The sequence below is a fragment of the Primulina tabacum genome, chromosome 5, assembly GCF_025594145.1.
Source record: "Primulina tabacum isolate GXHZ01 chromosome 5, ASM2559414v2, whole genome shotgun sequence".
NCBI lineage: Eukaryota > Viridiplantae > Streptophyta > Magnoliopsida > Lamiales > Gesneriaceae > Primulina > Primulina tabacum.
The window spans coordinates 6,248,468-6,275,131 of NC_134554.1; the positions used below are offsets into that span (position 1 = coordinate 6,248,468).

General features: G+C 36.3%; 6 protein-coding genes across 9 annotated transcripts; 4 read left to right on the forward strand and 2 right to left on the reverse strand.

The window, feature by feature from the left end:
- Nucleotides 1–1,228: 1,228 nt before the first annotated feature.
- On the forward strand, nt 1,229–3,373 carry LOC142545949 (V-type proton ATPase 16 kDa proteolipid subunit-like). Of its 3 annotated transcripts, none has more exons than XM_075653397.1 (4): nt 1,242–1,468; nt 1,551–1,836; nt 2,753–2,916; nt 3,178–3,373. In XM_075653397.1, exons 1-3 carry the CDS (start codon nt 1,390–1,392, stop codon nt 2,883–2,885), a joined length of 498 nt encoding a protein of 165 aa, XP_075509512.1. In that variant the 5' UTR covers nt 1,242–1,389; the 3' UTR covers nt 2,886–2,916; nt 3,178–3,373. The 3 variants fall into 3 exon arrangements, with proteins under 3 accessions (XP_075509514.1, XP_075509512.1, XP_075509511.1); XM_075653396.1 differs by lacking the exon at nt 3,178–3,373 and adding an exon at nt 2,998–3,168; XM_075653399.1 differs by lacking the exon at nt 3,178–3,373 and having other exon boundaries at nt 1,229–1,468; nt 2,753–3,168.
- A 3,602-nt stretch (nt 3,374–6,975) lies between these two features.
- LOC142545950 (uncharacterized) lies at nt 6,976–10,643 on the reverse strand. The gene has a single exon (XM_075653400.1). It carries the CDS (start codon nt 10,463–10,465, stop codon nt 7,079–7,081), a length of 3,387 nt encoding a protein of 1,128 aa, XP_075509515.1. The 5' UTR covers nt 10,466–10,643; the 3' UTR covers nt 6,976–7,078.
- A 3,081-nt stretch (nt 10,644–13,724) lies between these two features.
- LOC142545952 (ABC transporter G family member 15-like) lies at nt 13,725–15,862 on the forward strand. Its single transcript, XM_075653402.1, has 4 exons — nt 13,725–14,596; nt 14,682–14,804; nt 14,906–15,037; nt 15,155–15,862. Exons 1-4 carry the CDS (start codon nt 14,117–14,119, stop codon nt 15,452–15,454), a joined length of 1,035 nt encoding a protein of 344 aa, XP_075509517.1. The 5' UTR covers nt 13,725–14,116; the 3' UTR covers nt 15,455–15,862.
- An 89-nt stretch (nt 15,863–15,951) lies between these two features.
- Nucleotides 15,952–19,655, forward strand: LOC142545951 (SH3 domain-containing protein 2-like). Its single transcript, XM_075653401.1, has 10 exons — nt 15,952–16,126; nt 16,971–17,090; nt 17,178–17,247; nt 17,366–17,517; nt 17,721–17,822; nt 17,978–18,178; nt 18,293–18,355; nt 18,470–18,619; nt 18,846–18,920; nt 19,318–19,655. Exons 1-10 carry the CDS (start codon nt 16,067–16,069, stop codon nt 19,432–19,434), a joined length of 1,110 nt encoding a protein of 369 aa, XP_075509516.1. The 5' UTR covers nt 15,952–16,066; the 3' UTR covers nt 19,435–19,655.
- A 143-nt stretch (nt 19,656–19,798) lies between these two features.
- On the forward strand, nt 19,799–22,726 carry LOC142545953 (pentatricopeptide repeat-containing protein At3g26782, mitochondrial). Of its 2 annotated transcripts, XR_012820396.1 has the most exons (3): nt 19,799–20,979; nt 21,072–22,295; nt 22,391–22,726. XR_012820396.1 is itself a non-coding variant. In XM_075653404.1 (2 exons), the coding sequence occupies exons 1-2, from the start codon at nt 20,011–20,013 to the stop codon at nt 22,113–22,115; spliced, it is 2,013 nt and encodes a 670-aa protein (XP_075509519.1). In that variant the 5' UTR covers nt 19,799–20,010; the 3' UTR covers nt 22,116–22,726. The 2 variants fall into 2 exon arrangements, 1 of the variants encoding a protein (XP_075509519.1); XM_075653404.1 differs by having other exon boundaries at nt 21,072–22,726.
- A 1,608-nt stretch (nt 22,727–24,334) lies between these two features.
- On the reverse strand, nt 24,335–25,693 carry LOC142544659 (B-box zinc finger protein 20-like). The gene is made up of 3 exons (XM_075651691.1): nt 25,388–25,693; nt 24,889–25,299; nt 24,335–24,802 (listed from the first exon to the last, which is right to left on the reverse strand). Exons 1-3 carry the CDS (start codon nt 25,571–25,573, stop codon nt 24,572–24,574), a joined length of 828 nt encoding a protein of 275 aa, XP_075507806.1. The 5' UTR covers nt 25,574–25,693; the 3' UTR covers nt 24,335–24,571.
- Between the last annotated feature and the right edge of the window lie 971 nt (nt 25,694–26,664).

The following is a 26,664-nucleotide window of genomic DNA, read 5'->3' on the forward strand; positions in this document are numbered from 1 at the left end:
ATGTGGTGGTGACGTGTATAGTATCATATCAACACTCTTAATGAATAAAGATTAAAATTTGCAAAAATTGAAAGATACATGATTAATATTGTAATAAGATAAAATCGCGAAGAAGCAAATATATAAGATAAAAAATGTAAATAAGCATGTTAATTTTTTCAAAGAAGTCTTTTTAATTTGGTTAAATGGGAAATAAAACTGTAATTTTGAAAGGAAAAAAAACTATATATATAGTTTTGATATGTTTTCCACTCAACGTACCCACTAATATGGTGACACTCATATATTGAATGTATAATTTGGATATGTTTTATCACATCTAATTGATCAGTGACACTTTATTTATGGATATTGAGGTGAGTATATATATATCTCACTTCCTCATCAAATTTTTTCCACGCTAAAAGAGGCATTCATGCACGTTGTAGCAACACCACCTTTTCTTTTATGATTATCTACTTCTTTTCATAAATTAATGGGGTCGATTTGTTGTTTGAAAATTAAGTTCAGGTTAAATATAATCAAATTAAACGATTAAAAAATAATAGCATTATATGTGACATGATATATAATCTAAAGATCCTTTGATAATGTTTCCCATTCTCTGTGACAAGCTAGCCGTGATCGTAAAGGAAGAATTGATTTAAAATAATACAAAGTAGTTTTAAAATAGATTAAATAATACAAACATACCATGTATCATAGTTGAGAGACTACGACTGCGAAAACCACATAAATGATAGTGAATAATCGATTAGATTGTGATAATGAACCAAATGTTGGTGTTAAACATGTGGAGAATTTTGATCGGTTTGGAGAGCCCAAGTAATCCAACTTGAATACGTAAGGCTCCAACTTGACTTCGGAGTCCATTAAGACTAATTATAAAAGACTTTGTCAGACACATTACTCAACATAATTTTCATTTATCCTCTCTCAAACAAAATTCTGGCACCCTTGTCTTTAATATGTAAGGATTCACGTGCGAGCTTCGATTTCGTCTCAACACATTACCTCATTTGTTTTCTGATACATCAAGTGAGAGAATTTGAATACCCATCATGATAAAAATAATATAAACATGAACCGAATCTATTAATTGTACGGGTCAAACTGTTGCTTGCTTGTTTATATTATATTATATTATATTATATATATATTAAAAGTATTTCTTAAGTCAAAAGTCAAAACCACCCCTCAACGAGTCAAGGCTCAAAACAACCCCAATGGGGCAGCAATGTAAAATCGAGTTCGAATCTCACTCCACCACAGAAAAGCTTTCGACTTCGTTGGGGCATCGGTTTCTCTCTCCAGCTCACCAATTCGCGAATCCTCTCCGCAAAGCAGATCCGATCTCCGCAGAAGCCAATCCAAATTGTTGATAAAAAGATGTCGTCAACGTTCGCCGGCGACGAAACGGCGCCATTCTTCGGTTTCCTCGGCGCCGCTGCCGCTCTGATCTTCTCTTGTAAGCTGTTTTTCGCGATCCATCGCTTTTTTCCCACGGATCTGGGATGTTTATGTTTTATATTTCAATTATCTCTCTGTAGGTATGGGAGCGGCGTACGGAACGGCCAAGAGCGGTGTCGGGGTGGCATCGATGGGGGTGATGCGGCCTGAGTTGGTGATGAAGTCAATTGTGCCGGTGGTTATGGCTGGTGTTTTGGGTATTTACGGTTTGATTATTGCCGTGATCATTAGTACTGGTATTAATCCTAAGGCCAAGTCTTACTACTTGTTTGATGGATATGCGCACCTTTCTTCTGGACTCTCTTGTGGGCTTGCTGGACTGGCTGCTGGCATGGCCATTGGCATCGTCGGAGATGCCGGTGTCAGGTGCTATTTTTTGCTTTAACTCGTCGGCTTTCCAATTGTTTGTTATTGGTATTAGATATGGATGATTAAGCACTGTAAATGAAGTTGCTTGTTTGATTTTTATGTCGATTTGCGTGCAGTTATTGAGCTTGATTTTTCCGAACCTAATATATTATTTTTGTTGCGACTTATCACTATGATTTTTTCAGTTGTGCACTCGTTTGGATTTTCTCAGAGGGTGCACTGTGACTTGTCAATATGGGCAACAGAAAAAAATTGGTTGTGTCATTAGTTGTTTATTGTTTTAATTGTTTATTCATTTGTCTTTTAGTTTATGTGGCAACTAGAATGTTATTTCTCGATTGAGAATTGTTCTTCTAACCATTTATGGTGTTATGGTGATTCTTCCAATACAAGTTCGAATTGAGAGTGGAGTGAAAACTGAATGTTTGGCACGAAAAGTAAGAAGTTGTCGTGCTTGTCCGGTTACTAGATGCCTTTTATTTGTTAATTGACCTAAAGATTTTCCAGAAAGCCTTCTTGTATTGTCTGATGTTTTTACAAAATTAACTTTGACATTTAATGAAATCGATGATTTATTTCTTAATGAGCATGGGTATGAAGGCAAAAGCATTCTGGGCCTGGTTTGAGTTATCAAGCTGAAATGTTCTATTTTGAGATCTTTTGTGAGATAAAGTAAGGATGTCTATCTCTTTGTGAGTCAAAGGCAACTTTGAGTTCAGTGCTCTTGCATTTCATCATTATTTTAATTAGAAGATGTGGTTCCCGTTGTGAAGCAGTATCATTAATGTTGTGATTTATCTTTTAGTACCTTTTGTATTATTCAGATGGTGATTAGCTTTATTCCTTTTGGATTGTCTTTTTATCTTTATGAGATGCAATGACATTTACCACCATCCTATCTATTCCCTGATAGGGCTAACGCTCAGCAACCAAAGCTCTTTGTTGGGATGATTCTTATCCTTATTTTCGCTGAAGCCCTGGCTCTTTATGGGCTCATTGTTGGCATCATTCTTTCTTCTCGTGCTGGTCAATCTCGAGCAGAGTAAGAGAATATTGTTGCTTGACAGTCCCTCTCAAGTAAGAATCATAATATTTTTTTTCCCTTGGTTACCCTGGTAATTTTAGCTGTGGCATTGATTTTAGGTTCATTTATATCAGAATGATTGAGTGGTTGATATGTTGTGGAAGTAGATTTTACATGGGAAGCTTGATTATCCCTAAATAAAGTTCATGATGTTCTTACGGTGCTTTATCTTGCTAAAACAAGATGTGATTTATGTAAAACCACCTCCTGTCGAAAAGCTAAGTATGCTCTATTCTTCTTGTTTACTATGATAGTGTACATGGCTGCGAAGGTCAAAATCCCCAACAGTTCGGCAATTTTCTCACGGGGAATACTGGCACTGAATATTATAGGTCCCGATAATTTTTGAGTTTGCAAGCACGTCTTTTCCCGTTAATTTTTAAAAGCCAGGTCGTGTTTGAATTAACAAGCGTGTCTCGTAATGGTTTCCTAGAAATTAATATTATGTTTTATTTTAAGTGTTTATTTTTTAAAAAATTTGTAATTTATGTAGTTAAAAAGTGAATTTGTTGGAGCCTTGTAGGGGTATTAGAATGATAAATTTGATGAAGTGGGATTAAACGCTCACACAAAAGTCAAAACTACGCAGTCGACCAGCTTGAAAAAACAAATATTCACAACCTTTTGATACTAAAGTTACTAGTATACGGTACCATGTCCAAAAAAAAAAAGTTACTAATATACAATATTTTTTTAAAAAAAATTCTAGTACCGTGATCCAACGTTGACGTGCCTTCTTTCAACTATTATTACCATTTTGTCTAAAGTGATTCTTGATTTTGTGATACCTAGAAATGATAATAGGTTGAGTTCACTAAAGTTCGAGACTCGACCCGTTACATTTTTGAAAGAATTATGTCTGTCTCAACCTCTTAAAATTTAAATTCATACCTGATCTGATGCATACCTGAAAGCTTGTTTAACCCCTTGGATCCATCATGTCGAACAATTATTTTTATGTTATATTATTTACATCTCTGAATTTTTAGTTAATACAATCATAACAAAAACTAAACAATCCGGTTCAAGTTAAAGACTCTTGTTACTCAACAAATTCTCCTTGAAAATTTTCCCCGTTGTCAAACATTGTAAGATGTGTATTTTTAACGTTTGGATTTTTACCTATATATAAACTAAAAGAACGGGGATAACACTCAATTTAGTCTCTCGTTTTATGACACGTTCCTAATTTAGTCTCTTATTTCTGAATTTTATCGAAGTGGTCTTCCGTTTTTCGTGTGTTTTCAGGATAGACCCTCCTTTATGAACTCTCCAAAGCAATTCAATGACTAATTAAGAAATAATTATTGATTATGAATCAAAATCGTATCTGTGTTCGTCAATTTTCGGATGTCTTGGATACAGATCATCTTTGAATCTTGGGAGTGATAGCAGAGCAAGAGGGATGCCCGCTCGAGGATCTGAATGCCGGGCGGGTATTTGATTGTTTCCTCAAAAGAGAAAAAAATTGGAGTGCTGTTCAACGATGTGATAATTTTATTAGGGAAAGGGGGAGACAACATAGGGAGGAGATACAAAGGCAAATAGGGTTTTCAAACGAAAATTGATTTTAGGGAAAGAGAAGAAGAGAGACTTTAGGTGAACTTTTCAGCAAGTGACCATCATATGGGAAATTCTGTTCATTTTAACCCTTAAATTACGAGGTGATCAAATCCGGATAACAAACGAAAAATAAAGGACTATTTCGGGATAATTGGAAACTAAAAGAATCGGGAATGTGAAATAAAACGAGGAATTAAATTGAGTATGCTTCAAAATAATTATATGAAATTTATTTAATGATATAACTTGGCATATTATTATAAATCTAGAATTTAAAAAATGTACTTACCATTGCAATCGTTCTGTGTTTTATAACAAAAAAGAATACAAATACATTGTTTAAATATATTTTGTGTGTGTGTGTGTGTGTGTGTGTGTGTGTGTATACAGGTATTAAAATCTTACGGGGCCGGGTCATATAAACGTGTTAATCGACCCGTGCCCACAAGTGTCCAATTTAATACTCGTACCCATTTTTCATGTTGGGTATCCGTTAAACCTGAACTCAGTGTGTAAGCACCAATCTTGTTTAGAATTAATTTCAGTTTGTGTCAATCTTTTTTGTGGGGTTTTTCATAAAACAATTGACAAAAAGAGACCAAAGGTAAAAATAGATTTTTCACCCTCAACATTTATGAAATTCTCACATATTTATTTGTTTTGTATCTATTTTATTTTTTTAATAAGTAAATGTCATAAAAGTTTATCAAAATTAGTTTTTATTTAAGTAACAAGTACAAATGTTGAATTCGCAAGCAAACATTTGTTTTATGTATGTTAATTAGCTTTTTATCATGTTAATTATTAAACGCCTTATTTTTTTTTTAATTACTGAAAATAATATATACGTAAAGATATAAAAAAACATTACCAGCTGAAATCCTTTCAGTCATTTCAGTAAGGAGTACTAGTTTAAATTTTCATCAAATACTTATTTATTTATTTTTAAAAAAAATAAAAAATATTTCTTCGATGAGTGGAAAAATATTCTTAAAATTAATTTTCACCGTCTGTAAAAGGTAAGAAAGTGGTTTGAGATGACTGATGAATCACTTTCAATGCAAGTACTCTCGTGTCTCCCTCCATCACTCACTCGATTCACAACTTTCAAGACTACGCATTTCCTCCGAAGTTGCTACAGTACAATTCGTCTTTTTATAGTTCATTACTATCTTCATTTATCGTCGCTGTCTTGGAGGAGTGTTTGGCAGTTGGAAAGAAAAAGACAATGGCATCACATGAATGCTGAAACCACCTCACGAGCCCAAGTTTGAAATGTGTCAACACGTGGATTACACCCATGTAACACAATCCTCTTACACTGATGTTTTGATACAGAAGGTGAAGTGTCTGATCTACTATTCCTTGTAAAAAATACGAGATCCATGATTTATAAGTAGATACTTAACACTTTTTTAAGACTCATACAATCAGTCAGACAAGAAATATGGTTCTAATATCATATTAATCTAAAATTATACAAAGCCACTGCATATAATATAATATAATATACGTGATGATTCAATAAAATTTTGTGAGTTATAATCTAGTTTGACCAAACATGGTCATCCCATTCCATATTATATAACTTAACATAAATGCTTTATTATTAGCTTTTGGTTGGATTAAAAAGTAATGCAATAAAGAAATAACAAAGTTTAATACAAATGACATATATATGGCCAAACAACTCCCTAATACCCGAGGAGATTGAGCCCCACATTACTGGTCAAACTGCTAATTTCCGTATAATAGGACCCAAAAAACTCGACCAATCAGATGTAGACATTCCCCTTTCCGATAAAGCTCGTCTGCATATTTTATGTTTCAAGACACTGACCAAAGCAACGGCTATTTTTCTCGTATGTATGTGTGAATGAATACACATGGGAAGATGCCAGGTGCCCTTTCAGTTTTATGATTTCAAAATTATTATCTTGGAGATGTTGAGATGACGAGGTGTTTTGCATGTTTAAGTCCAGATTCGAGATTATTTGGTGTAGCGTGGCGTAGATTTACCCATTATTTTACTCAAAGAGAATGAGAGCTCATATAGTCCTACAGAATTTCTCGTTCTGTTTTTACACACACACACACACACATATATATATATATATATATGTATGTATGTATGTATATATATGTATGTATGTATGTATATATATGTATGTATGTATGGATGAATACACATGGGAAGATGCCAGATGGCCTTTCAGTTTTATGTCCTTTTTCATTTTTAGATTTAGATTACATAATTAATACGTTGCATGAAAGTAAGGGCATTTTTGTAATATAAAATTCGAGGGTATTTGAAAACAAAATTAGCGTGGCTCAGACAATTGAGCAAGCTGAATTTATGTTAAAACATTGAATTGATCTAATAAATTATAAACGAAAAGGTTGTGAAAACATGAACGTTTCACCACTGATCATCAAATGGAAAACTTGAAATTTGATTAAAGCAAGAGTTTGACACATAAGAAGATATCGAATCTCCAACAAATTTCAATGCGAACTTAATCATGATTCATACATGAAAAGAATACACACATGACTACATAAAATGAATGAATTCTAACAGAACATCGATTTTCAGTTGGGTGAAGGAAGCGTTGTGGGATCAGCTGAGGAAGGAAGTTCTTGACCTAGCCGACAACCTTCGAGCATAAAAACTACATCGTTCATAGAAGGCCTCTCCATAGGGTCGGGCATCGTGCAGAGCAATCCAACTTTAACCCCTAGCAAGAACTCTTCCCACTCAGATGACTCGGGGTCGAGCTCGAGCAAACCGGGCTCCAGAAGCTCCGAAACTTGGCCCCTTTGTAACTGCCTCTTCACCCATTTCACAATATCCTCATCTTGAGTGAACATCACCGGTTTTTTCCCGGTTAGAATTTCCAACACCACGATCCCAAAACTATATACATCCGCTTCTTTACTCGGTTCCCCTGTTAGTGTGGCTTCTGGTGCCACATAACCGATAGTACCGACTGGTGTGGTGGATGTGGAAGCTTCAGCGGGAGTTGGTATCGTCACTTTATCCAACCCGAAATCAGAAAGATGAGCTTCGAAATCAGCATCAAAGAGGACATTTTGTGGCTTTACATCACCATGGATTATAGAGACAGAATGCAAGAATGATAGACCGCGAGCTATTCCTAGGGCAATAAGATGACGCATTGGCCAGTTTAAGACATGCCCTTCTTGGTGTGATGCTTCTTGAAGAAGAGTGCCCAAGTTTCCATTTGGCATGTAATCGTAAACAAGAAGTCGCATATCAGGAGGTGGCCCTGCATAATAGCCTCTAAGAACTGTTAAGTTGCGGTGTTTAACTTTGCCAAGAGATTCAGCTTCTTTACGGAAGGTGTTCTCTTCGATAGATGTGTTGGGAAGACGACGAATTGCAAGAACCATTCCATCAGCATAAGTGGCTTTAAACAACAGCCCGTATTTACCCCTGCTCAACACGTTTTCCTCATCAAATTGCCTTGTGGCCTCCACAGTTTCTGCATATGTAATCTTGTTGTTAAACATGATAAGCTTCGGAGCCCCATTCTCACCACTTCCCCGTGCCCCTTGTGAACCGGGACTCGGGCTCCGTTTCTTCTCTCCAGCCGAATCAGCTCGCAACTTCTTGCGCCATCTTAGGAGACTGTATATGTACCCACAACAGCAGAACAGCATTATCAAGCTCCCAGCTACAGCCACAGATATAAAAAGAATCAATCTCCTCTTCCGTCTTCTCGTGCTAATGCAGTTCTTTTTCAAAGGCCTCCCGCACAAATTTTCATTCATGGCATAAATGCTAGGATCACTAAATCGAGAAGCTAAGGCCCCTGGAATCTCACCCTCGAGATGATTAACTGACAAATTTAAGTGCTGCAAGGTAGAGATTGACGAAAGATTTGCTGGGATAACTCCAGTCAGATTGTTTGAAGAGAGATCAAGTTCTGTTAAGTTCGTTAACCTTGGCAATGTTTCGGGAATGTGACCTGAGATGTGATTTGAATCCAATAATAATGCAACCAAAGATGAACAGTTGGAAACTCCTTCTGGGATTTCACCTGTTAAATTGTTCTGGCCCAGGTCAAGCCTCTGTAAATCAGATAGAATGGAAAATTCACTGGGAACATCACCGGTTATGCCATTTTCTCTGAGTTCTAAAACTTCGAGACCCGAACAATTGCTCAATTCGACGGGAATTGTACCATTCAATCGATTGTGTGACAATGAGAGAACGACCAATGATCTCAGAAATCCATAAGTAATCGGAACCCCACCATGAAAACTATTCAATGAAAGATTAAGATACTGCAAACTCGACAAACTACTGAACCCTTCAGGCACTTCACCAGACAAAGAATTATCATCCAAAGCCACAGCTTGTAAATTTGGCAAACCAAAGAGCTCAACAGGCAACTCTCCTGACAAGTTTTGCTTACTCAAATCAACGGTTTTGAGCCTCAAAAGATTCCCAATACTTGAAGGAATCACACCCGAGAACCCACAGCCACTCATATTCAGAACCTCCAACCCCTTCAATTCCCCAACGTTCAGCAGCACTCCATCTGAGAATTTGTTATTGCTCAAATTCAGAGTGCTCAAATTGTTAAGTCTCATCAACTCCGTTGGCACAGTGCCAATCAACTTATTATCACTCAAATCCAACGACTCTAACAAAAAAAGACCCCCTAAACTCACTGGAACCAAACCTGTGAACGAATTCCCACCAAGAATCAAGGTATTCAAACTCTTCATTCCTCCTAAAAAATCTGGAATCAAACCAGAAAATTTATTTTTCCCAAGATCAAGAACTCTCATGGAAACACATTTTGTCACACTTTCAGGAATTCCCCCAGTTAAAGAATTATTACCCACTCTAAACAAATCCAAAGCGACTAAATTCCCAATGAGGTCGGGCAACAGCCCAGAAATTGAATTCCCTGAAATATCTAAATTTTTTAGTGTAGAAATATTGGTTAAAAACCCAGGGAACACACCATTTATCTGATTCTCGTGAAGGTCTAAAACTTCAAGAACACTAACACACGTTCCTCCATCATTACTGTCAATTCCCGTGAACCCGTTAGAGCTCAGGATAAGAATTTTGACTGTAGCATTTAATGCCGAGATTTTACAGAAAAGTGACGAAGAAACCATACCGGAGAGCTGATTACCCGGTAGGGAGATGACTTGAAGACTTCTGAGTGACCCCAACGTAGCCGGCACTACGCCGGAGAGCATATTATTCCCCCCGCTGAAATGGATAAGCGAAGAACAGTTAGCTAGGGCAGATGGAATAGTACCGTATAATTCGTTATCGTCGAGCCACAAGAATTGTAACTGCTGCAATGCTCCAACATCTGCCGGAATTGCGCCGGAGAGAAGGTTGAACGAAAAGTTTATGAGCTGGAGCCGGTGGCTCGACGAGAAACCGTCGGGCATTTCGCCGGAAAACGAATTTGAACTGAGATCAAGTACTTTCAAACTCACCGGAAGTTCTCCGTAGACTCTTCCGGATATGAAATTGTGAGCTACGTTAAGAACTTGGAGATTCGTGAGATTCGAGAAAAATGCCGGGGAAATTTCTCCAGTGAGTGAGTTGTACTGCAAATAGATTACACGTAGAAGCGAGCACTCGGAGAGTGAGCTTGGGATTGAGCCATTCAAGTTGTTCGAATGCAGGCTAATCCGGCGCAGCTGGCGCAGGTTGCCGAGCTGGTCGCTGAGCCGGCCGCTGAGCTGCATCCGCGGCAGGCGGAGCTCGTGCACTCTGCCATCGGCGCACAGAATGCCGCTCCAGTCGCACGGCGCAGCTGGCGTGGAGGCTTCCCAGCCATCCATCATGCCGCGAGGGTCGTGTAGATTGACTTTGAATGAAAGTAACGCCTGGATTTCGGAGTCCATGCCGGCGCATGTTACGGAGGCGGTAACGGCGGCCCAGAGCACCACCACGAAGAGGTTACTAGCCGTTGACATGGGGAGATACGAAGAATGACGACGATGTGCGGGTGAAGTGTTAGGAATGCGCAAAGGGAGCGTATTGTAGCAGTAGGAGAGCAGAAATTGAAACGAGGAAGGCCATGGTAGTAAGAATGGACTGAGTTGGAGTCAATTTTTGAAAAGGATAAAAAGAAACGCCTTTTTGCACTTTCTTCTAAAAGTCGCTATTCTTGGAATTTAGACATCATTAGTCCAACACCACCTTTTCCCCATGTTTTCTTATTTGGTTTCAACATTTGCATTACCATTTTTGTACTTGATTCAATGTTGGAAACAATTATTACACTCCAATATTCTTTAGCCTTTCTTATATTTGATAAGACATTAATCAATTAAATACATTTTTTTTATTTGGTTCACTTGTTTTATAAAAAATTATATTTATAAATCAGTATGTCGATTTATTGTCTCTATACATTACATCAAAAATACATTTTTTTTTAAATAATGACATATGTGAAAATTATTAGTATTTTTGTAAAAAAGTAGCCATACATATTATGGTTGAAAGGAGATAGGGTTATAAATTTGTGAGGAATTCATAATACGACTTATTGTATACAAAATAAACCCTTATTTATGGAGTCATTCATTGAGCAGAACTCCCTCGATTCAAGTTGGGCTATGTCCCCTATATAAATGACCAAAATTCATGCTCTATTAATAATGACGCAAGAATTACACGTTACATTATTGCTACATATAATATTATATTTTCCATATTGTTTTCCGATAATGAATATAAATTTCATAAATAAATATCAAAAAAATATATTATAAAATGGTATATTTGATTATTTAAGGTGTCATCTTCAAATTGTGATTATTGTGAACTATGTGAGCTGTGAGTTCTGACCATATCAGATAAAAATAAATAATCACTTGGACCACTCTCTCTCCATATAATATGGGGGTAAAATTTTTTTTCATATATATCTATATATACTATACTAATAATTAATTTTTGAAATGGCCCTACCCTCCATATATTCGTCGTGAGTTTTAATTATTCCATGCATATAACTTTCACAATCCACCAGTATCTATTAATGATAGGAAACAATCAATTTTAAATAAATTTTACACTCGAATTTTTATGAATGCGCGTCAAAAGATTTCTTCCGTAATAAAAATCCATTTTAATTCGATTTTGAATTGAATGTGGCTTCAAAAATGAAAAAGTGTTGGAAAAAAGATGGAGATTTAACAGAAAAGGGATTTTTTTAGTTGGCGGGATATTCATGAAAGCGACAAAAATTGGAAACGGTGTTGTGTGGATTTGTTTGTTTGGTTGAAGTTGAACTAAAGTTTTTTTTTTTAAAAAAATAAAAATAAAAAATTAATATTTTGAAAATTTTGTTTATTGTGTTACCCAAAAAATTGCTTCAATAATTGACCAATTTAATTTTAGATCTGATTGGATTATTAGAGAACATTATTTTTAAATTTAGTTTTGTGCATTTTTTGAGTAGAGCAGGCTCCTCGTAAAATGAATGATTCATAAATAGGAATGCTTCGAGGAGACCGCCAAAATACACTTTGAAATTTTGGCAGTCAAATGTATGTTGCATCCTAAGGGTGAGCAAGGGAAGATTGTTTATCTTGTAGGATTCGTCAGACGAAGTCTAGACATTTAAGACAGAGCGCCAATTCATGCCATTGAGATCACATTTAATTCGAATATATCTGCCAGTGTCGAAATTTGATTTACATTTTTATCTAAAATTGTCATATGCTAAAATAACATTATATCAATTTATTATGAAAGTTGGAGGCTGGAGGAATGGTTGATAGTTGGAAATTTGAGAAACAAGAAGTGGAACAGTTTTGTGTACTTGTTTGGGCTGCGAGGAGTGAGAGTTGTTGTAGAAAGCATGAAACAAATTCTTCTCATCGGCTTTTTCGAATAAATTGGATCTATTCTTCGGTTGATGAGATCCTACCTACGTGGGCACTACCCTTACTTCATTTCAACGGGTAAGATCTTGTCACACATACAATTTCAACAAAAAAAGTGGGTCCTACATATGCATGGACAAATCTTGATCATCCATCCTATCATGGAGACAATGCTCACATAGGTAGGATGAAATAAACCCTCGTCTTCTATCACTTAATTTTCGAGGGCCTAAGATACTTTTGTACTGCCGGATACTATCTTTGGTAATGTTACACATTTCAGGTGGGAGTTACCAGGAATTGGACAGTTTTAGAGTGGATTTGAATGCGAGGTTTTGAATGATTCTAAAGGAAAATATTCGATTTACCTTATCATTTGAGATCACTTTGGTCATATTGTTGTTACCACAACTTTAATATTCGGAATCCTGGTTCGATCATTGGAGGAAACTCACGGCAGTACTGGATTTAGTATTATTATGCAAGCAATACGACTTTTCTCATGTCCCGGTGTATTCAGACTCGTTGGGGACAGTGCCAACAGAATTTTCCGACCCGGAATGTGTATTAATTAATCAAGTCAAAGACTTGATGCATGACAATATGTTTGATGGCTTTCATTATTTGAGTCACTAGACGAATTTGGTGGCTCATAAATTTGCAAGTTTAGATTATCTACATCTCAGCTGGTGTTTTTGGAATTATATTTTATTTTATTTCTTGGTTATCTCGTATTGTAATGGATTATATTATGATGTAATGATTATTTTTCACTTAAAAAAAATAGTTGGAGAGTTTGTTGCATTTCTTCAATGACTGTAAAATTGGCCAAATTTTTCAAAATTAAGGACGGATGTTAAGTTACTTATTTGAGCCTGCAAATGTGGCCTCCACAACAAAAGAAGATATAACAATTAACACAGTACAGCAAGACCACACAAAGCATAAACGATTTGGTTATTATTGAAATTAGTTTCAATTAAATTTGATATATATATATATATATATATATATATATTACATATTTGCTATTTTCATAATTAGATGGCTCCAACTTAATTATATGGATGATGGCTCGAAACAAATCCTCATTGGTGTTCTGATTGCTACCGCTGAGTACTATAATTTATATTTATTTTGGATGCTGAATATTATTTGAAGAACTCGAGAAATCGCCCGCCCTCCTACGACATATGAGCTGTGCCATCGAAACCAAGAAACGCCACATGCATGATTTCGTCATACAACAAGCATGCACAACATAATCAAACTTGAAGCTCAAAATATACATATATACTTAATTTATGGGATTTATCGCACAAGAAAATCACAAAGCATCCTTAAATATTGTATCAAACTCAGAGGTCATGATCATGAGGTCAATTTCTGTAGTCTTGTTGGTGATGGTGTTGGCAGTTTCAGGAGGGTCATTTCCGGCGCCGCCACCTTCATCAGCGGATGAGTTCCTCCGAGCTCCCAGTCCTCCTGCGGCGGTGATGGAGGAGGAGGACTACGGGATATGGAATCCGTCTCCATATTTTGGTGGTGGAGACTACAGAGGTCTCATTCCTCATGCAATGGCTGCCTGCTTCCCCCATCTATCTTGCTGTTCATACTTCCAGGAATTAGATGAAGTATCTGAGCATTGAGATTTATGAATTAATTAACAGTGATAAATGCGAAACTGATTATGAGTGTATTTTTATTTGATAATAATCGTATAGAATCATGTGTATATTTAATTTAATTACACAATTAAAAGTATCCCATTTCTTGGGGACACTTACAGTAAGAGAAACCATAAAATACTCGGCCTCGTTGAGACTACCAACCAGCACAGCAAAACATGACATGGATGAAATGATAGAAAATTCCATACTTGAAATGGGACTTCAAGACTGTGCTGATCGACTCATCGGAAACTGGCATTTGAGGGGCATAAGTGGCGGTGAGAAGAAGAGGCTGAGTATAGCTTTGGAGATTTTAACAAAACCAGGTCTCTTGTTACTCGATGAACCGACCAGTGGTCTAGACAGCGCGTCTGCTTTTTTCGTGATTCAAGCTCTTAAGAATGTTGCATCTGGTGGGAGAACAGTGATTTCCTCCATCCACCAACCTAGCAGTGAGGTTTACACCCTCTTTGATGATCTTTTACTGTTGTCCTGCGGTGAAATGGTTTACTTCGGGGAAACCAAAATGACCTTAGAGGTACAAAAATTGAAATAATCTTAAAAAGAAGACTTGCGTTAACATTTATGAACTGTTAATGCCTGTCATGTGAGTTTTCTTACAGTTCTTTGCTGATGCGGGATTCCCTTCTCCTAGTAGAAGAAATCCATCAGACCATTTTCTTCGTAGTATAAACACAGACTTTGATCGTGTAAACAAAACTTTGATAGAAGCTCAAAGAATAAAAGTAAGTGAAGGATACCTTCAAATCCCTATGTTGTCAGATAAAAGCTAATCCCAACACCGCTGAATTAACGATGACCATATTACTTTTCGCCGGGCATGCAGGATCTAAAAGATAATCCCAGCCCGCTCATTAAAATAGCAACTACAGAAATCAGAGCAAGGCTTCTTCATAAATATCGAAGCTCAAAAATCGCAGCAAGAGTGAGAACTGGAGTCCATAAATTCTCATCCTCTGTAAGCATCTTATACGACTTGAGAGTCGATAAACTAATTTAAAGACAAACCAATCGGTTTTATATGATGTTTCTTACCCTTGTTAATAGAATCTTATTGATGAGAAATATATTGCAGCAAGGAATTGATTTCGCAAAAACCAGAGGAAGCCAGGCAACATGGTGGAAGCAACTTTCAACTTTGATAAACAGATCTTTCACCAATATGTCTAGAGATTTTGGGTATTACTGGTTAAGAATCATCGTATATATAACAGTGTCCATTTGTGTTGGCTCTGTCTTTTACAATGTTGGACATGGAACCGAGTATAATGCGCTTCTAGCGAGGGCAGCATGTGGTGGATTTGTGTCGGGTTTCATGGCATTCATGACTATTGGAGGATTTCCATCATTCATTGAAGAGATGAAGGTAAAATAATCTCACTTGGTATCAGCGCGTAATAGAAACTTAAAAAGTATAATCAAATATTAGTAACATCCTTGCCAGTGCCAGTGCCTTTTAGCAGAAATGAGATATTCACGATAAAAAGTAATATTTTTCGTGGATGACTTAAATAAGATATCTGTCTCACAAAATATGAGCCGTGAGACCGCTTCACACAAGTTTGTACCATTTTTTTTAGCTTTTATAGTTTCAATAACTTTGATAATCGGTTAATGGAGTATTGATAGTTTTTTAATTTGTCACGGGATATCTCAATATAACTATCTTTATTTATATATTATACAATTTGAGTAACATGATCATTATCAAAATTGATAAAAATATATAATAATTTAATTACTGGACAAAGATGGTAATGCATGAAAGTTTACTTAATTAAATCGCTCTTGCATGAAATTAAACAGATATATAAGAAAAAAGTATTAAATTCCATTAATTTATCTTTTAAAATGGAAAACAAACATTATATCAATAGAAAATTAAAATTTCAATTTATTAAAGTTCATATCAAGAAAGAGAGTAGAGCGTGAACTGAAAAGACCCAACAAATTCAAAATCTCTTTCTCCAACATTTTCACAAATTTCATGGAAGCTATCAGAAAACAAGCATCGAAGCTCAGAGAACAAGTAGCCAAGCAACAGCAAGTACGCTATTCCACCTCTTCCTTTCACACGCACACAGAGTTTGTTCAATTAGTTTTGGTTTTAAGCTTCTTTTTGGTGAACCAGTTTCAGAGGAGTACCGCTCATTTACTGTTTTAGAATATGCGATCTTTAATGATGTTCAGTTGTTTTCTACCGTTAATAAATGTTTTAGTAGATATAGCATTTGTGCGGCTTGCTGTATTTTGTGGAAAATTTTCACATTTTTCTAAATATTAGGAGGATTGCGGTGTTTTTTCTTTATAAATTAAACATGACAAGTAATGGAGTTGAAGTAAACTCCAGGTAAACAAACACTAGTAAGACTGTCGGATTGTCAAACATAGCATTATTGTTCTCTTGAGCTAATAAATAAATCCTATTGCCTAACTAGTGGCCATGGCCTTCTACTTGCTACCATTGGAGATGACGAAAATGATCTGCAATGTATGTGTAAGTGTAGCCAATGTGTGATAATTTTTTCAAATTTGTATATATGAAATAAAATTATGTCATAGCATCTAATATGTGATTCACAAACTAAATGGTAACAATTAAATAAACATTTCTTAAAAAAAAAAAGTAAATTTGAATGGACGTTAAACACACAATGCTTTCTTTTAAGGCGCGAAGTGGGACTTAGAGATGCACCAAGTCACTTGCTTTATGGCTTATGCATGTCCAAGGCACGCATCTTTAAAGGGCTGCGGCTTGGCATGTCTCTTGGTTCAAAAGCTGAGCCTCGCTGTGCCTTCTGGGCTTTAATAAGCTTTGATTGGTTGTAGTTATTCTTGTATAATGACAACAAATCAGATTTCTTTATTTATTGGGATCTGTTGTGGACAAGGCTGTTCTCAAACAATTTGGTGGCGGGCTTGGTGATTCAGAAAATATTGTGACTGATGAGACTGAGCTTCAACGGCATCAAAACTTGTTGAATCTATACATATCGACTCGTGCTGCCAAGGTTATTCAATTGTCTTTACCTATATATGTGAGGAATTTTCCTGTAACCATGTGATTCTATATTTTTTGCCTTTTTTTTTGTTCTCAGCGTTTTCAAAGAGAGATCGTTCGTGGCGTCGATGGTTATATTGTGACCGGAACCAAGCTGGTTCAGAGTGGTAAGTTTCTTTAAGATGAAAATTTTAAGAAAGTTTCTTAAATTTCTCATCTTTAGTGATTCCTCACGACAACCAGAAATCAGAGTCATGGCTAATGAAGAGGTCATTTCTTCAACAGGTACAAAATTATCCGAAGATAGCAGAAAATATGGTACCGAAAACACATGCACCAGTGGCAGTGTTTTATCCAAAGTGGCATTAAGCTTTAGCAGAGCTCGTTTTCAAATAGAAAAAGAGTATAAAAATCTTCTAACAGCTCTGGGAACACAGGTTCTGTGATATGAATAGGCAAATATAATCTGGTGCCAGTTTTGCCAGATCTGATCTACTGCACAATTAAAATATATCTGGCAAATAATATGTGATGCATTTTCTGTTCTAAGTTCTATCCTGTATCAAACTATTTCATTTCGAAGCAAAATTTGTGTTTCCTACGCTATTACTATATCCAGTGATGAAAATAATTCTTCCAGGTTGTAGAGCCTTTAAGAGCCATGGTAGTCGGAACTCCGCTAGAGGATGCTAGACAACTTGCACAGAGATATGATAGAGTAAGACAGGAAGCTGAAGCTCCGGTATAATACTTTGAAATGCGACACATGCCATGTGATGAACTCTGTTCTTCACAAAATTTGGCAATGCCTTCTGAAGAAAAATACGTTTTCATATGCCATAATTATGAAGTTCCATGATGCATCACATAACCATTTTCTTGGGTTGTCCCAGACAGGTTGTTGAAGTCTCCAGGCGACAAGTTAGATTGAGGGAACCAAATTTAAATTCAGATAACATGTTAAAGCTGGAAGCTGCAGAAACGAAACTTGATGAGCTCAAGTCAAACATGACTAGCCTGGGTAAAGAAGCTGGAGCTGCAATGGCAGCTGTAGAAGGTCAACAGCAAAGATTGACTCTCCAGCGACTAGTAACCATGGTAATGTATTTTGTTTGCACTCTATTTTTTGACAAAAATTTCTCCAGATAAATATAGGTATCCACAGGATTGGCATTGTTAACTCTTCGGTTCATAAATTTTCTCTTATTCAAGGTTGCAGCTGAGCGCACTTATCACCAGCATGTTTTACAGATACTTGATGAGCTACGGGATGAGGTACAAATCGATCAAATCATTCTTAAAGTATCTGTTATCATAAAATAACGTCTTTTTATTTAGTTTGAGATAAGGGTTGTCTGCTTACTGAGAGATATTTTTGTGGATGGGCAGATGTTGTCTGACCGTCAATCTTTTGAAGCTTCCCCTATTTCAGCTGCAGATGACACGATCCCTCCAGTTTCAGACAACAAGTTGGAAAATTTATTTGCTTCTCAGACATATAATGGGTTCACTGATGGCATGGGATACTTCTTGGGCGAGGTACTTGATGTTTTTCTTTGTTTTGTCTGTGGCCCCTCATGTCTTATATGGCTGTTTTTGTGATACAATTTTAAAACAGTGATATTTGAGCGGCTCTGCGATGAAAAAATTGATTTATCATGTCGGAAGACCCTTAATCGTGCAGCCTCTTTATGATTATTGAGTGTGCATGTTTCTAATTTGTGTTTTTGAAGTGTCTGATCATGATGCATCCATCTTATTGTAGGTCATTCATTCATACGAAGCTGAGTCTGATGTAGAGTTGACTTTAGCAATCGGTGACTATGTTGTTGTTCGAAAGGTCTGTATTTCAACTTTATTTTCTTCTTGTAATAGTCTTTTGTGTGTGAAGAGTCATGTTTTTTCTGTACTTTTTGTCCCATAATTGATAGTATATTTTGCAATTAATGTGAACCGAGGACCAACGTTATTCCTTCCTACCTATATGCATTGAAAAAGAACTTTGGACATGGGGTGAGGGATCTGATGAACCCTTATGAAGACACATTAGCCTTCACCAATGTATCATTATTATAATCAAGCATTTTCTCAACAAACCTCCTTGTATAATAGCGTGTAGGATCCCATATGAAATTATGTCAAGCTCCACCTGCAATTTTCTTGACGATTCATTAATGTGGTGTTTGTTCTTAGTTTCGTTTTGTTTATGGTGCCGACTATGGTTTGATGATTTGCAGGTGACCAACAATGGTTGGGCTGAAGGCGAATGCAAAGGGAAAGCAGGGTGGTTCCCATTTGGATATGTCGAGAGACGAGAACGTGTTCTTGCTAGCAAAGTAGCTGAAGTTTTTTAGGCTTGATTGTTGGCACTTTCGTTTGTGCCTCCGCATTTTTTTTGCCACACAATCTTTACTTTTATTCGCATGCCCAACTGAAAATGGGTCTTATCAATGCTGGAACTTAAAATGATCTAATATATGTTAAACGTAAGAATCATTTTGAATTCATATAAATGTCGAGTATTTCGTCAGATTGGTAATCTTCTACTGTAACGAAACACGCCACGCATTATCAAGGGGTTATGAACGAAATACTTAGTAAATGTAAAAAATTCATTACATGAAAAATTGAGGACTCAACTTTATATTTTGCTAAAAAATTTCAGTTAAAAGCTTTAACATGTATATCTATTTATAGAAACGTGTCATCGGTATGGGGTAATACCTGTTTGCGAAGTTCAAATTTAGGAACAAAATTAGAAGTTGCTCAATTTTTTTGTCGTAAAATTCTTTCGTACAAAATTCAAGTTATATAAAAGATTTTTCAAAAAAAAGTTTGAGTAAGGTCCCAAATGTCTCCTCCCGCTTCACTAAAACGCAGATTGCAATGCTAGGTGTCGCTGAATTGAAGATCAATGGGGTAGTTTGCGAATGAGATTGAACAAAAAGGGTGGCAGAGGAATGATCAAAGCTGAGTACTGGAGATGGAAATCACGTATATTGTCATGCAAACGCCGTTGTCTTTATTCTACCAATGCAAATATCGCAAACCTGTTCAACAAGTATGTGGACAAGAGTAGTATCTTTTCTTGGAACTCCATCATCGGCGAATTGGCTCGAAGTGGCAACCCAGTGGAAGCGCTCAAAGCTTTTTCTTTCATGCGCAAGTCATTACTCAGACCCAACCGTTCAACTTTTCCTTGTGCTATCAAATCCTGCTCTGCGCTATGTGATCTCAGTTCGGGAAAGCAAGCCCACCAACAAGCCTTCGTCTTTGGTTATGGTTCTGATGTTTTTATAACGTCCGCACTCGTTGATATGTATTCCAAATGCGGAGAGTTGGACGATGCAAGAAAAGTGTTTGACGAAATTCCGCGCAGAAACGTGGTTTCTTGGACGTCTATGATAAATGGGTATGTTCAAAATGATTATCCCCGCGAAGCATTGTTGCTTTTTAAAAAGCAGTTGGCTGAAGATATCGAAAGCAGCTCTGAGGAGGGAGAAGAGTGCATTGACGGGGTTGCCATGGCTTCGATTTTTTCAGCATGTTCTCGAGTTTGTGAGAAGTATGTCACGCAAGTGGTTTATGGCTTTGTGATCAAAAGAGGATTGGATGCAGTTTTGGTTGTCGGCAATACTTTGATAGAGGCTTTTGCCAAGTGTGACACCGTAGAGTTTTCTCGGAAGGTGTTTGATGATATGGATGAAAGAGATTTGATTTCTTGGAATTCTATGATTGCCGTTTGTGTGCAGAATGGGTTAGCTGTAGAGGCCGTTGAAGTTTTCCGTTTAATGGTAACAAGTGCAGAGCTTGAGTATAATGCAGTGACGTTGTCTACTGTTTTGTTTTCTTGTGCGAATTGTGGAGCGCTGCAAATTGGCAAATGTGTGCACGATCAGGTACCTTCAAATTTACTAATTGATGATGCATTTTCCGCTATGTTTTGGTTTGTTTTACTTTAGCAATATTTTGGGTTTCTTTGACTATGTAGGTTATAAAGAAGAATCTTGAGAATGATGTTTACGTAGGCACTTCAATTATTGACATGTATAGCAAATGTGGGAGAGTAAATATGGCAAGAAGAGCGTTCGATAGGATGAATGAAAAGAATGTCAAGTCTTGGTCTGCCATGGTTGCTGGTTACGGGATGCATGGTCAAGCGAAGGAAGCGCTTGAAGTATTCTCTGGTATGATTCAGGCAGGTGTAAAACCAAACAGCATCAGTTTTGTATCAGTCCTCTCAGCTTGTTGCCATGGTGGCCTGGTAGATGAAGGGTGGCACTGGTTTTGCGTGATGCAACATAGGTTTAATATAGAACCAAGTATAGAACATTACGGTTGCATGGTTGATCTTCTTGGTCGTGTAGGTTATGTAACAAAGGCGTATAATTTGATCACGGAGATGAGGGTGAGACCTGATTTTGTTATTTGGTGTTCCCTTTTGGCTGCCTGCAGAATCCATAAAAATGTGGATCTTGGGGAGATATCTGCAAATAAATTGTTTGAGTTGGATCGAAACAACTCGGTTTATTACACATTACTCTCAAATATTTATGCTGATGCCGGTAGGTGGGAAGATGTAGAAAGAATGAGGGTGTTAATGAAAAACCGAGGATTTGTTAAATCACCTGGATTTAGTCTCATTGAACATAAGGGTTGTGTTCATACTTTTCTTGCTGGGGACAGGAAACATCCTCAGCACGAGAAGATTTACGATTATCTGGATGAATTATCTGCGAAGCTGTTAGAGGTTGGATATGTACCCTCTGTAGCATCAGTGCTTCACGATGTTGACGAGGAAGAGAAGGAAATTGTGTTACGAATTCACAGTGAGAAGCTTGCTGTGGCTTTTGGGATTCTGAACACCGTGGCAGGGAGTACCATCCAGGTGATTAAAAATCTTAGAACTTGCGGTGACTGTCATACTGTGGTTAAGCTGATATCCAAGATCACTGGTCGTGAAATCATTATAAGAGATCCAAAAAGGTTTCACCATTTCAGATATGGTACTTGTTCATGTGGGGATTACTGGTGATATTGTACAAGAATGCAAGTAGTAACAGACTGAATCTGCTAACAAACTTATTGATTGCGTATACATGCTATTCAGTTTACGGGAATTTGAATTCCATCCAACTTCACTTCTCTTGACGATGAACCCGAGATCCGATAGGGGCGCCACAAGAATCGCCGTCAATGTGCTTATAATGCTCAAGTCAGTTTCATGTTTTAGCTGGTAGAGTTTACATGCCCTCTATTTTCGAATATAGAACTTCAATCCATAAAGTGTTATCGATTTTCAATTTACAGGGCTAAAGTATGGGGATAGAATTTCGATTGGTTAGGAATAGAAATCTGATCGGTCACCCGTCATTCCCATCATCACTAATGTTGGATATTCTCTATCCAACTGGATTGACGTTGGAAAAGTGCTTTCTAGCTTACTCCAGAACCTTCGTTGTCAGATAGTGAAGAATTAGAATTAAATCCTCCCTCCAAACATAAGGAGACTTGGAAATAGATACTCCTATAATATGAGATATTTTATGAATTCACTTGAGAAATTTGTATTTTAATATTATTGTACTAAAAACAATTACTATATGATAAAAAAAATTTGAAGCATTGGATATGAAAGGGTTGATGGAGAGGTTTGGATAATTGGTCCATGAAAGATTTGATTACGTGGAAATCATGTCTTGCATATCACAATTGGCCCACGATTTTTTTCCCTTGCCTCCTTTGTTCCTATCTATCTATATGTCAGCTTCAAATTAAATCCAACTACCGATTCTTTCCCCTTTTCCTGGCATTTGGACTCCCATATATTTTTTAAGTGGTTAAAAAGAGAACACCGAAAAACAAAAAGGAAAAAAAATCTAATATCAACTCGTGATTCGGGGCTTTTTGTCGATGATATTTTTAAAACCACATATGGTAAGATATATTAAAGAAGTCAAAACCGATTAGTAGGATCAGCTGGTATGATTTTTTTGTCAATTCAATCACCTATTTTATGTGACGGGTGGAACTTACCAATTTGTTTATAATTATGTTGACTATTGTAGCGAACTGACTTTGTAACCTGTCAAAACCCACCGTGGGACGGCCGGGCCTACTCCATTTGACACCTCACCAGTAAGCTCTACAGTTTATTATCAAGAGACAAGAACACCAGGATTCTAATATATCGGCCCTATTTTTCCTTACCTTTTACTTTTCAAAAAATTGTGTGTAAAGGCCAGGATCTATGTTTGTTAACAAAGAAAGTGCGATTTATCAGCCAAAATTTCACTAGTTTTCTTCTCTTAATTTCAAAATTCATTTTTGTTCTTTTTCAACGTGGATGGCTAGTTTGGTCTTTGAGCGTATTATAAAGTTTATCCTCTTTCTAGTTTCCTAATCAAATGTTACGTTTAAAACAATTGACCAATCAATTTCATCAAATCAATTTCATCAATGTCGAAGAGTAACTTTAGACAATTTGAGTCAATTTACTTCGTATTTTATATTAATGTCATTTAAAGTATACCTTCATCCGTCTCACTTAGTTTTTTCATACAGATTAACATGTTATTGGGAAAACAAATTATACATGCAAATTTTTTAAAGCACCATTATTCAATGATATTAAAAAATAAAAATGAATACAATTATAAACATTAAATAAGACTATATTATTAAAATAATTTATTAAATATGAAAAATGAACTATATATTTAAGACGAACGAAAAAAAAAACTTATAATTATGTCAGAAAGAATAAATCATATAATAAATATTTAAAAACTAAATCGTTAGTCGAAAAGTTAAAGAACTTGACCATAGATATTGAAACGAAGCTGATGACAAAAAAGGGACAGTATTCAAGAATACAAACATTTAAAAAAAAAATTGAGGGTACTTTTGTCAGTTCAGAAGAAGATTTACAAGGTTCAAGATTTTTGGAGGAAAACCCAAATGGATAACGTGAAAGATCGAAGGCTGCAAAAGGCATGAATCTTTTTTGTCCTCACAAAGGGGATTTGAACTAAACTGAACAAAGCCTATCCAATGGGTGACGGTCGGTAGTCCACATCTTACAACTCATAAAGATCTTCGTACCATGACATAATCCGAGCCACTTTAAATTTAACATAGAAAATTTTGTTAAAGATTGAACTTTTTTAGAACAATGGAGACAAAGATCGCATTTTTCATGGCAAGTTCCACAGTTTCAAATCAAATTGCATGAATTTTCTTGAAAGTGCAACGCTAAAAACACTTCACTTGATACAATGGAATTTTTCATTGGACGCAACATAAGATAGATGTTAACAGACAAAAAGGTACATCAAGTCCAAACATGGAGGAAAAAGGGGACAAAAATGGGTCATAATATCAAACTACTTCATTAAAAAAGAGAAGAAAATACAAATTGATCAAATAAACGATTCTAGGAAATGGGTTCGTAAAAGGATAATTGTTTTCTTAATGGCACAATCAGGGAGTTCAATATCTTTTGGAAGCAGCCGAGGGTGGACAAATCCACTGTGGGACAGCAGCGAAAGTATCATCCTCGCTCCATTTTCTGCTAGATTTGATACTATTTAAAGCAAATTCCCCATTTGTGGGCTGCATTTGAGGGACCCAAAATCCCATATTTTCTACTGAAAATTCAATCATTTTGCTCTCAGAATCACCCCCAAACAAGGGCTGCACCTGCACACCATTACGTCCATCCTGCAAAATGACCAAAGCAAATTAACTAATTTTCTTGAAATACAGAGTTTTCACGTTTGGAATTAGATTAAGATCAATATATAGACCTTACAGAAACCATAAGCAGTAGTGGAATCCAGAAAGTCTTCAACATGCCAACCAGGAAGGGTTTCCATCAAATACTCTGATATGGTACTCGCTGAAACCGAACCATTTAAGCTCGTAAACTGAACATGACCTTCATCACAAGATTCTAGCGATGTGCATTGGACTGTTGTAATCTTCGAGGTGACGGGTATACTATCAGTAAACGGCATATTTTTGGAGTCTTGGGGCTCGGGATAACTTGGAACTGAATCAGAAACATCACAGAAGGAAGAACTTGCAGAAGGGATGACACCAGTTAGTAGAAATCTGGTGTGCTTTTGAGTGTGCACATTTGCTTTGTGTATCGAAGCATCGCAATCTTTGCACAGAATAGCCCTGTCTTGGTGACAAAACAAGAAAGCTCTTTTCTCCTATTTATGCCATAGAATCAAACACAGATATGAGAAATTGATTCCACAAAATGAAGCCAAAGTAAAGTGGCGCAGAACTTTGTAATACCTTGCAGATGTCACAGACAGGGGATTGTTTGGGGGTGGGTTGGTCGAGGGAGAAGCGATGGTGTTTCCCGGCGACAATGTTGGCGTGGTGAACCCGACAGTCGCAGGCGGAGCAGAGGGCGGCCTCATCCGCCGTGCAGAAGACGGATGCTTCGTCTTGGTTGCATACATCACATTGGATCTTCATTTGCTTGATGTTTGGCTTCGTTTTTCGTTCTCCCTTTGTTTATTTGTATATCATTTCATTCTGATATTCTTGCAAAACACGTCAATCCCATATCTATGGAGTTAAATTGTGGACTGTGTGGATTAGAGGTTCGGAGTTGATTTTATATACAAAATAATAATAATTTAAAATATACAATATAATATAATTATAAGATATGGATATCATGTAACTTTTATATTTATCAATGCATTCTATTCCACTAAATGTTCCAATGAAGAGCACTAGAGATCAGTTGAACTCAATACTTCTCCCTTCAATCCTCTTCTAAATTATATTTTTTTAATAAATCATTTTTAGTATTTTACATTTTTATAGATAAAATACTTTTTAAAATTTTAAAAAAACTTGACCAAACTTGAAATAAATAAGCGATGGTTTTAGTATTTAGATAATTGAATTAGATGAATTACTTTCTGCAAATGTGCCGACCAGTCTAAGAATGGTAACATGGGAAATTAAAATCAACTAGCAATCGAGTGCCATTCATTTGCTGGGTAATAAAATATATATTAATGTTTTTTTTTTAAAAAAAAATAATGGTCAAGGGGATTGCTGGATCGTACGTAAAAATGTTACTAATATAGGCGGAAAGACTAATAAATTCGAAATAAAAATTATAAATTAGTTAGGCGTGATTAACAATAAAATGAGTAGGTCTCTTGTGAGACGATCTCAGGAATCTTTATCTATTGAATCAATCATAACGATATTCACAATAAAAAAGTAATACTTTTTCATGGATGACCCTAATAAGAAATCTGTCTCACAAAATACGATCCGTGATATCGTCTCACACAAATTTTTGCCAATAAAATACTAAGGAAAATATTAATAAGATAGCAGCTTATCTAAAAAGATTTGAGACAAATTACCTTTAATACTCAAGAGTTAAACTAGATTTAAGTTAAAGATAAGAGTCGAACATATATTACATGTGACAAAAATTTGTGTGAAACGGTCTCACAGGTCGTATTTTGTGAAGACGGATATTTTATTTTGGTAATCCATGAAAAAATATTATTTTTTTATGCTAAGAGTATTACTTTTTA